General features: G+C 44.3%; 1 protein-coding gene across 1 annotated transcript in view; it reads right to left on the minus strand.

Moving 5' to 3' along the window:
* Window positions 1–1,118: 1,118 nt before the first annotated feature.
* Window positions 1,119–12,096, minus strand: part of LOC142738359 (rho guanine nucleotide exchange factor 38-like) — a 107,593-nt gene continuing 96,615 nt past the window's right edge. The window contains exon 4 of the mRNA XM_075849757.1: window positions 1,119–1,270. Coding sequence (XP_075705872.1) covers window positions 1,119–1,270 — 152 coding nt within the window. The remainder of the gene's footprint in view (window positions 1,271–12,096) is intronic.

Below are 12,096 nucleotides of genomic sequence, written 5' to 3' on the forward strand. Positions count from 1 at the left end.
TGTCCTGCAGCTGCTGCCACCATGATGAGCAAATGTTATACCCAAGATAGGAAAAGTAACATAAACACGACATAACCTGATTCATAAAATTGATATTCATAGTTTTATTTTTTTTTGTAAATCTAGGAGATCCACAGTGAGAAAATCTCTTGTTATTTGAAGAAGGATCTGGCCGTGATTTGATGTTTTGTGGGATATTGGGCGTGGTTAGAGGACGTGGCTTAATAATGTCCCTCTTTTCCGAATTCAAAAGTTGGGAGGCATGCTGTTGGAACTCCATGTGCTGCCATATGGTGCCTCCATAAGACACAGTATTACAAAGATATTGTCCCCTAGAAGCAATATTTATTAGGGAGAATACCTCTGCAATACAATGTCACAATGTAATTTACGCAATTGAGGCATACAGAGGTAATAAAGGGCTCCACACATTGCTATGGGTGCTATATTACTGCTCTGGTGCAAAGTAGAGGTTGTACAGATTTATAATATGAATCCTTATGGTCAGTGGTGAAAGAACATCTCCTTAAAGACTATGTTAACTTTTGAAGGCAGTTTCTTTCTTTTTTTTTATTATAAATTAATGTTTTATTTTATTTTGAACCAAATTTTTAATTGTTTTTTATTACAAAAAACTTTTTGAGATACAGCTTCTATGTATCCTGAATACAAAGAAGCTGTATCTTGCGGTCAAAGCCAAATCCGTCAGGTCAGCAGGACTAACGACTTAGGTTAGCGCTGGTCCCACACGTCTCTGACCCTCCTGATCCAGCTATTATCAATCACATCTAAGTTCATGAACTTAGATTAGATCGATTTCAAAATGTAACAAAAAAAAACCAAATAAAGAGTTTTTCAAAATGAAACTTTTTTTTGATTAAAAAATAAAATAAAAATTAGCCTTCAAAAGTTTACATAGTTTTTAAAATGATCAAACTCCAGCAGATGTAGGAGCTCTTCACTAGATACAATCAGTGTTCTCCTCTCAAAGATATTACCCATTTCAGTTATGGAAAGGATCTGATGTAACTTAGAAATTATTGTCCTTGGCTACCAGTCATACAAAACAAAAGCCTGAAATGTTCAGAAAAACAGCACAACTATATTTGAACATGGTCTTACTTTAATGATTGTGTATACTGTCTCAAATACTTCTTCATTTCTGGGTCTTTCTCGTAGGACTCCAGTAAAGTGTGTGCTTCATCATGATGATAACAGTAGATCTTGTACACCTCTTCTAGTGGACATTTTATCTCCAGAAACAATTCACCTGCAAAGAGATCAACACTTGCATGAAGACAATAAGTGGTGCTGTTAATATAATATCTGCTAGCGAAGTCCCTAGTACAGAGAACTACCAGGTTTAAAGTTTACACCGCACAATGAACAAATAAACAAGGTACATCATCTCCAACACTTCCCCATTTCATGACTTCCTTCTTCGTGCTGCAGACGTAAGCGAGGAAGGGTTGGGTAGGTATGGATAATCTTTTATTGTTCATATAATTTAGAATTTATGAAAAACTCTGCAGATCTACCAGGATCATTTACCCTAAAGTCTTTCTATTCATCTATCTATCTTTATAAATTTGTGCCAAACACACAACTCTGTCTCAATTCGCCACAGCGCCCAACTAGTTCCCATTTTTAGTAGGAACTAGTCAGGCAGGGAACGTGCCCGGCTATTCATCGCTAATGCACGTATTTGTACCTGCGTGCTATAGACACAGGTACAATTACTGCAAGAGGGTGTGGCTGTCGCTAGCAACGGGGCTCCCTCCAATGCCAGCGACGCCACTGGGCATGAGAGGGCCCGTGCTGCCCGGCCCATAAATGTTAGAAACTCGGGCCCAAGGCCCCATGGGCTAGCAGAGCCACCGGGCATATAGTGGGTGCGGCCCTCATGCCGCGGGCCCCATATCAGCCGCTATGGCTGCTACAGCGGTAGTTACTCCACTGCATGGATGCAACCGTTTTACAGATTTCTCACATTCTAAACTTCAGTAGATAGATAGATAGATAGATAGATAGATAGATAGATAGATAGATACATTTTGTTGGAATGTGCTGTTCAAACTTTTGTGTTTATGTGATTCATATATGTGGGGTTAGTGACTGCCTTCATTTTTTGATCTTGCACTCCTCCCATTCTACCATGGATGATTTTAATTAGTTTAATGCTGGTTCCTACCATCCCCAAGAATATGTAGGTTTAGTCCCAGTTCTGGGTGTATGTGCAGCGTAGGTTCCCACTTCATAGAGGTCGTCGTGTCGTGGCAGGTGGGCTCACACAATTTGATCAAAATGTGCGCACGAACCTCCCTATTGTAAGTAGATTTAGCAGTAATGCATATTTATATTTAGTGGCTTAGGTGGCATTAGTGTTCGCAGTGTGCTGTTGCCATTTTCTTGTGTGCTAGATAGATACATAGATAAATAGATAAAAAGTTAGATTGATAGCCTTTCTTTGCACTAGTTTCTAATTTTTTTCTGACTGTGCTGCTTTTTCTTTGTGTGTCTTGGACATTCTGTGGGATAGTTTCTTGTATATGGTCACGTTTCCAGATAATGATATGTAATAATCACATTCTTTTTACACTTTTTTAGTTAATCAGAGATGCCGATGGAATCATTATGGCAGTAACAGCAATCATATCAATATTGCAATTGTGTAACATAACATGACATAAAGAACATAGTGTATATAAAAGCATATCAAGCTGAAAGTCAAACAATTTATGCTGTCACAGATACAAATATTTTTCTTGGCTCAACTTGGGAACATCTTGGTGGGATCAAGTTTTGTACAACAATATGCAGGACTATTTAACTTGTGCAATGATAATATCCGCTGCCTAGAGGAAAAGATGACACACACTTATGTATGACAATACCATTCTATAAGACAGTGGCCTCCAACCTGTGTCTCTCAAACTGTTGTTAAACCACAGCTACAAGTATGCTGGGAGTTGTAGTTTCCCAACAGCTAGAGGCACAGGTTGGAGACCACTGCTATAAGAGCTCTGTCCAAGGATGTATTAGGCCCTTTTCCTGATTTAGAATATTATTTCTACTTGATCTTTATAATATTCTTTTTTTGTTATATACAGTTAGGTCCAGAATTATTTGGACAGTGACACAATCTTCATGGTTTGGGCTCTGCATGCCACCACATTGGATTGGAAATGAAACAACTGAGATGCAATTGAAGTGAAGACTTTCAGGTTTAATTCAAGTGGTTGAACAAAAATATCCTGTGAAACGTTAAGGCTGGGTTCACACGACCATGTTACGTCCGTAATGCACGGAACGTATTTCGGCCGGAAGACCCGGACCGAACACACTGCAGGGGGCCGGGCTCCTAGCATCATAGTGATGTACGACGCTAGGAGTCCCTGCCTCTGCGTGGAACTACTGTCCCGTACTGTAATCATGATTACAGTATGGGACAGTTGTCCTGCAGCGAGGCAGGGACTCCTAGCATCCTACATAACTATGATGCTAGGAGCCCGGCCCCCTGCAGTGTGTTCGGTCCGGGTCTTCCGGCCGAAATACGTTCCGTACATTACGGACGTAATATGGTCGTGTGAACCCAGCCTTAGGAATTGCAATCATTTTTCTACACAGCCTCCTCATTTCATGTGCTCAAAAGTAATTGGACAAATTAACATAACCATAAATAAAATAGTTTTTTTTAATAATTTGTAGAGAATCCTTTGCAGGCAATGACTGGCTGAAGTCTGGAACCCATGGACATCACCAAACGCTGGGTTTCCTCCTTTGTGATGCTTTGCCAGGACTTTACTGTAGCTGTCTTCAGTTGTTGCTTGTTTGTGGGTCTTTCTGCCTTAACCCCTTAATGACCAGGCCATTTTGCGCGTTAATGACCAAGGATTATTTTTTGTTTTTTCACGGTCGTATTCCAAGAGTCGTAACTTTTTTTTTTATTCCATCGACATAGCCGTATAAGGGCTTGTTTTTTGCGGGACGAGTTGTATTTTGTAATTGCACCATTTTTAGATGCTTATAATATATCGATTAACTATTATTAACTTTATTTTAGGAGAGAATTGAAAATAAGCAGCTATTCCAGCATTGATTTTCACGTTATAAATTTACGCCGTTTACTATGCAGCGTAAATAACATGTTAACTTTATTCTATGGGTCGGCACAATTAAGGGGATACTAAATATGTAAAGGTTTTATATGTTGTCCTACATTTGCACAATAAAAACACTGTTAGAAAATTTACTTGTTTTTGCATCGCCGCATTCCAAGAGCCGTAACTTTTTTATTTTTCCATCAATGTGGCCGTGGATTTATAGATTAACTTTTATTTAATTTTTAATGGGGGGAATGGGAGAAAAGAGAGAAATTTGCCGTTGTTTTTTTGCCTTTTTTTTGGACGCCGTTCATCCGGCTGTTTAATTAATGGGTTCATTTTATTGTTCAAGTCGTTACGATCGCGGGGATACCATATATGTGTATGTGTCATTCGTTTTGACACTTTTACTACATAAAACCACTTTTTGGGAAAAAAAGTTTTATTTTATTTTGACTGTAAATTATTTTAATTTTTTTTCACAAACTTTATTTAACTGCTTTATATATATATATATATATATATATATATATATATATATATTTATTTTTTTTAGTCCCACCAGGGGATTTCACTATGCAATCTGCTGATCGCATATACAAAGCATTATTTCCTGTCAGTGTAAAACTGACAGGCAATCTATTCGGCCATGCCTCCGGCATGGCTTAAGCCCTTATTCACACGACAGGGTTTCCCGGCTGGGTCACGGCCGTTCATAAATCGGCCGTCACCCGGCTGCATTAGGAACAATATACCCCTAATGGGGCTATTCACACGACCAATTTTTTGACGGCCTAGGAAACCTGGCCGTCAAAAAACGGGACATGTCCTATTTTCAGTCGTTTACCCGGCCGCCCGGCTCCCATAGAAGTCTAAGTCGGAATGTGTCCCGAGTGATGGCCATGTATTCCGTCGCTCGCGCTCGCTCTCCTCCTCCTCACAGTGCAGAGTGCATGTGAGGAGTGTCTTTTATTGCTCCCTGTAGAAGTTGGAATCTCCAATCCCCGGCCGGGGATTGGGGATTCCGCTACAGGAGAAGTGAGTGACTACACTGTCCATATATGGACACAGCGACGTCACTCACTTCTGAAGCGGAATCCCCGACCCTATGGCGGGGATTCCGCTACAGGAGAAGTGAGTGACTACACTGTCCATATATGGACACAGCGACATCACTCACTTCTGAAGCGGAATCCCCGACCCTATGGCCGGGGATTCCGCTACAGGAGAAGTCAGTGACTACACTGTCCATATATGGATACAGTGACGTCACTCACTTCTGAAGCGGAATCCCCAACCCCGTAGCCGGGGATTCCTCTCCAGGAGAAGTGAGTGACTACACTGTCCATATATGGACACAGCGACGTCACTCACTTCTGAAGCGGAATCCTCGACCCCGTGGCCGGGGATTCCGCTTCAGGAGAAGTGAGTGACTACACTGTCCATATATGGACACAGTGACGTCACTCACTTCTGAAGCAGAATCCCCGACCCTGTGGCAGGGAATTCCGCTACAGGAGAAGTGAGTGACAACACTGTCCATATATGGACACAGTGACGTCACTCACTTCAGAAGCGGAATCCCCGACCCTGTGGCAGGGAATATCGATACAGGAGAAGTGAGTGACTACACAGTCCATATATGGACACAGTGATGTCACTCACTTCAGAAGCGGAATCCCCGACCCTGTGGCCGGGGATTCCTCTCCAGGAGAAGTCAGTGACTAAACTGTCCATAAATGGACATTGAAGTCAGTGACTTTTCCTGGAAGGGGGGGATGGGTGCAACCTACATGGGGCTGTGTGGCATTACCTACAGGGGACTTGGTGGCATCACCTACAGGGGACTTGGTGGCATTACATAGAGGGAGCTGGGTGGCATTACCTACAAGGGGCAGGGTGGCATTACCTACAGGGGACTTGGTGGCATTTCATACAGGGAGCTGGGTGGCATTACCTACAGGGGGCTGGGTGGCATTACCTACAGGGGGCTGGGTAGCATTAGCTACAAGGGGCAGGGTGGCATTACCTACATGGGGCTGGGTGGCATTACCTGCAGGGCGCTGGGTGGCATTAGCTGTAGGGGGCTGGGTGGCATTACATGCAGGGGGCTATGTGGCATTACCTGCAGGGGGCTGGGTGGCATTACCTACAGGGGGCTGGGTGGCATTACCTACAAGGGGCAGGGTGGCATTACCTGCAGAGGGCTGGGTGGCATTACCTGCAGGGGGCTGGGTGGCATTACCTGCAGGGGGCTGGGTGGCATTACCTACAGGGAGCTGGGTGACATTACCTACAGGGGGGCAGGGTGGCATTGCCTGCAGGGGGCTGGGTGGAATTACCAACAGGGGGCTGTGTGGCATTACCTACAGGGGGCTGTGTGGCATTACCTACAGGGGGCTGTGTGGCATTACCTACAGGGGACTTGGTGGCATTACCTACAGGGGACTTGGTGGCATTACCTACAGGGGACTTGGTGGCATTACCTACAGGGAGCTGGGTGCCATTACCTACAAGGGGGCTGGGTGGCATTACCTACAGGGGGCTGGGTAGCATTAGCTACAAGGGGTAGGGTGGCATTACCTACAGGGGGCTGGGTGACATTACCTGCAGGGCGCTGGGTGGCATTAGCTGTAGGGGGCTGGGTGGCATTACATGCAGGGGGCTATGTGGCATTACCTGCAGGGGGCTGGGTGGCATTACCTACAGGGGGCTGGGTGGCATTACCTACAAGGGGCAGGGTGGCATTACCTGCAGAGGGCTGGGTGGCATTACCTGCAGGGGGCTGGGTGGCATTACCTGCAGGGGGCTGGGTGGCATTACCTACAGGGAGCTGGGTGACATTACCTACAGGGGGGCAGGGTGGCATTGCCTGCAGGGGGCTGGGTGGAATTACCAACAGGGGGCTGTGTGGCATTACCTACAGGGGGCTGTGTGGCATTACCTACAGGGGGCTGTGTGGCATTACCTACAGGGGACTTGGTGGCATTACCTACAAGGGACTTGGTGGCATTACCTACAGGGGACTTGGTGGCATTACCTACAGGGAGGTGGGTGGCATTACCTACAAGGCGCTGGGTGGCATTACCTGCAGGGGGCTGGGTGGCATTACCAACAGGGGACTGGGTGGCATTACCTACAGGGGGCTGTGTGGCATTATCTACAGAGGGCTGTGTGTGGCAACAAATTTAAATGAAATTCATCTGATTTTAAAACGGACAGGGAAAAAAACGGATGCAAAAGGGGTCAAAATCGGCCGTTAAAAACGGCAACACGGCCCGGAACGGATGCAAAAAGGTAGCAAACCGGCCGGGAAAAACGGCCGTGTGAATGAAGCGTAACAGGCATTTGCTGAAGGCAGACCTGGGGGCCTTTGTTAGGCCCCTGGCTGCCATGGAAACCTGACTGCACCCCGTGATTTCTTTACGTGGGGCGACAATGGGGTGACAGAAGGCACTCCCTCCCGCTGTCAAACACATTAGATGTCGCTGTTGGTATTGACAGCGGCATCTAATTGGTTAAACTGCCGGAATTAGAGTGTGCTTCGATTCCGGCAGTTGCGGCAAGAGCCAGGCTGTGTATAACAGCCGTGCTCCTGCCGCTGATCGCGTGGGTGCACTGGCAGCACCCGGGCGATTAGAGGACGGATATATCCATCCTTTTGTGGGAACTAACTCCTGCACATGATAGATATATCCATCCTTCGTTGTAAAGGGGTTAAAGGGGTTATCCAGGAAATTATTTTTTTCTAAAAAGTGTCCCCCAGCCTTGGTTTGCCTTCCCTAATACCCCCTATTAAACTTCTAACCAGTTTCTGTTTGCTCTCCATCGTCACTGCTGCTCTTTCTGTTTGTTTACATCCCTTGCTTCTTGTCCTGGCTGTTTCCTGTCTAGTAACTCACCATACCCATGATCCCCTGCTGCATCTGAGGAGACAGCTTGCACCCCCCTTCCTCCAAAGCATCTCAGCTATTTGCATACTGCCACGCCTCTCTATGTTCACAGGTCATTCCCTGCTCTAATTACTAATTACAGGCAGCACCCTCCCTGCACACTGTCTTACACACTAAGGCCTTATTCACACGAACGTCTTTTACGTCCGTGCTATGCGCGTGATTTTCACGCGCGTCGCATGGACCTATGTTAATGAATGGGGCCGTTCAGACTGTCAGTGAATTTCACGCAGCGCATGTGCGCTGCGTAAAACTCATGACATGTTCTATATTTGGCCGTTTTCCGCGCAGCATGCACCCATTGAAGTCAATGGGTGCGTGCAAATCGCGTTCGGCACACGGAAGCACTTCCGGGTGATGCGCGCTACAGTAGTAAAAAGAAAGAATGAAAACAGAAAAGCACCTCGTGCTTTTCTGTTTGTAAACATAAAACCAGAGTGTCATAATGATGCCGGCTGCGCGAAAATCATGCAGCCATGCATCATATGTTGATGCCACACGGACCTTTTGCGCGCGCAAAACGCAGCGTTTTTTGCGTGCGCAAAATGGACACGTCCGTGTGAATAAGGCCTTAGGCTGGATTCACAAGAGCATGTTCGGTCCGTAAAAGACGGAACGTATTTCGACCGCAAGTCCCGGACCGAACACACTGCAGGGAGCCGTGCTCCTAGCCTCATAGTTATGTACGACGCTAGGAGTCTCTGGCTCGCTGTGGGGCACCTGTCCCGTAATGTAATCATGTTTTCAGTACGGGACAGTAGTTCCACTGAGAGGCAGGGACTCCTAGTGTCATACATAACTATGATGCTAGGAGCCTGGCTCCCTGCAGTGTGTTCGGTCCGGGACTTGCGGCCGAAATATGTACTGTCCTTTACGAACCGAACATGCTCATGTGAATCCAGCCTAATAATCATCATTATCCTTTGTGCCTCTATCGATCCCTGATCTAAGTACAGACACTTATCTCCCTCCCCCACCCCTTCACAGCCTGATAAATGTAAGGGTATGTGCACACACAAAATCAAAAACGTCTGAAAATACGGAGCTGTTTTCAAGGGAAAACAGCTCCTGATTTTCAGCCGTTTTATTTAGCAACTCAGGATTTCTGCAGTGTTTTTTACGGCCGTTTTCGGAGCTGTTTTTCTATAGAGTCAATGAAAAACGGCTCCAAAAACGTCCCAAGTGACATGCACTTCTTTTTCACGGGCGTCCTTTTACGTGCCATTTTTGGAAGATGAGGCACAAAAAAACGCCCCGTCGGAACAGAACGCCGTATTTCCCATTGAAATTAATGGGCAGATGTTTGTAGGCGTTCTGCTTCCATTTTTTCAGGCATTTTTCGAGGCGTAAATACCCCGAATTACGCCTGAAAACACTACGTGTGCACATACCCTAAGGGTATGTTCACACACAAACTCAAAAACGTCTGAAAATACAGAGCTGTTTTCAAGGGAAAACAGCTCCTGATTTTCTAATTTTTGCAGCACGAAAAACGCCCGTGTAAAAGAAACGCCCACGAAACAGAATTGCATGTCACTTCTTCAGCCGTTTTTGGAGTCGTTTTTCATTGACTCAATGGAAAGACATCTCCAAAAACGGCCGTAAAAAACGCCATGAAAAAACGCTGAAAATCCCATGAAAACAGCCCCGTATTTTCAGATGTTTTTATTAAGCGTGTGAACATACATACGTTCTTTGACACGGAAACCGCATCGAAAAACACGCCAAAAAACGGCCCAAAATGCTTTCCATTGGAGGCGGAGGTGTTTTTCCCGCGAGCAGTAAAACCAGCTCGCGGGAAAAAGAAGCGACATGCCCTATCTTCGAGCGTTTACTCCTCTGACCTCCCATTGAAATTAATGCCCGCGGGCGAAAAACGCAGCGAAAAACATGGCAAGCGGCGTGCAGGCAGATCAAAATCTGCCTCAAAATCCCAGACGGAACTTTGAGGCAGAATTTTCTGCCTGCAAAAAACTGTGTGAACAGTGAAGCAAACACCAAACACTACTCCAAACAATGGTAAAAGTTTTTGTTTTTTTACATACACTGTTATTTACTATATATATATATATATATATATATATATATATATATTTTTTTTTTATATATATATATATATATATATATATATATATATATATATATATATACACATGTATATAGATAGATACAGTGAAGGAAATAAGTATTTGATCCCTTGATGATTTTGTAAGTTTGCCCACTGTCAAAGACATGAACAGTCTAGAATTTTTAGGCTAGGTTAATTTTACCAGTGAGAGATAGATTATATAAAAAAAAAAAAAGAAAATCACATTGTCAAAATTATATATATTTATTTGCATTGTGCACAGAGAAATAAGTATTTGATCCCTTTGGCAAACAAGACTTAATACTTGGTGGCAAAACCCTTGTTGGCAAGCACAGCAGTCAGACGTTTTTTGTAGTTGATGATGCGGTTTGCACACGTGTTAGATGGAATTTTGGCCCACTCCTCTTTGCAGATCATCTGTAAATCATTAAGATTTCGAGGCTGTCGCTTGGCAACTCGGATCTTCAGCTTCCTCCATAAGTTGGTCTGGAGACTGGCTAGGCCACTCCATGACCTTAATGTGCTTCTTTTTGAGCCACTCCTTTGTTGCCTTGGCTGTATGTTTCGGGTCATTGTCGTGCTGGAAGACACAGCCACGAGCCATTTTTAATGTCCTGGTGGAGGGAAGGAGGTTGCCACTCAGGATTTGACGGTACATGGCTCCATCCATTCTCCCATTGATGCGGTGAAGTAGTCCTGTGCCCTTAGCAGAGAAACACCCCCAAAACATAATGTTTCCACCTCCATGCTTGACAGTGGGGACGGTGTTCTTTGGGTCATAGGCAGCATTTCTCTTCCTCCAAAAACGGCGAGTTGAGTTAATGCCAAAGAGCTAAATTTTAGTCTCATCTGACCACAGCACAATCTCCCAATCACTCTCAGAATCATCCAGATGTTCATTTGCAAACTTCAGACGGGCCTGTACATGTGCCTTCTTGAGCAGGGGGACCTTGCGGGCACTGCAGGAATTTAAGCCATTACGGTGTAATGTGTTACCAATGGTTTTCTTGGTGACTGTGGTCCCAGCTGCCTTGAGATCATTAACAAGTTCCCCCCGTGTAGTTTTCGGCTGAGCTCTCACCTTCCTCAGGATCAAGGATACCCCATGAGGTGAGATTTTGCATGGAGCCCCAGATCGATGTCGATTGACAGTCATTTTGTATGTCTTCCATTTTCTTACTATTGCACCAACAGTTGTCTCCTTCTCACCCAGCGTCTTACTTATCGTTTTGTAGCCCATTCCAGCCTTGGGCAGGTCTATGATCTTGTCCCTGACATCCTTAGAAAGCTCTTTGGTCTTGCCCATGTTGTAGAGGTTAGAGTCAGACTGATTAATTGAGTCTGTGGACAGGAGTCTTTTATACAGGTGACCATTTAAGACAGCTGTCTTTAATGCAGTCACCAAGTTGATTTGGAGTGTGTAACTGGTCTGGAGGAGGCTGAACTCTTAATGGTTGGTAGGGGATAAAATACTTATTTCTCTGTGCACAATGCAAATAAATATATATAATTTTGACTATGTGATTTTCTTTTTTTTATTTATATATAATCTATCTCTCACTAGTAAAATTAACCTAGCCTAAAAATTCTAGACTGTTCATGTCTTTGACAGTGGGCAAACTTACAAAATCAGCAAGGGATCAAATACTTATTTCCTTCACTGTATATAGATATACAGATCAAGCAATATAACCACATCCTGTTGTTGAGATATATATATATATATATATATATATATATAAATATAAAAGCTCTATCGCTATACACACATATATATATATATATATATATATATATATATATATATATATATATATATATATACACATATACTGTATATATCATCCTTCTGTCTGCCCGGATTGATATACGGATCCGTGAACGCCTCCAAGAGGTTTGATGGGAGGGAGCCCTTCCTACTCTGGTCCCTACTTTGCAGCAACCCCTGCTG

The sequence above is a fragment of the Rhinoderma darwinii genome, chromosome 1 (genome assembly GCF_050947455.1).
Source record: "Rhinoderma darwinii isolate aRhiDar2 chromosome 1, aRhiDar2.hap1, whole genome shotgun sequence".
In the NCBI taxonomy this organism is placed as follows: Eukaryota; Metazoa; Chordata; class Amphibia; order Anura; family Rhinodermatidae; genus Rhinoderma; species Rhinoderma darwinii.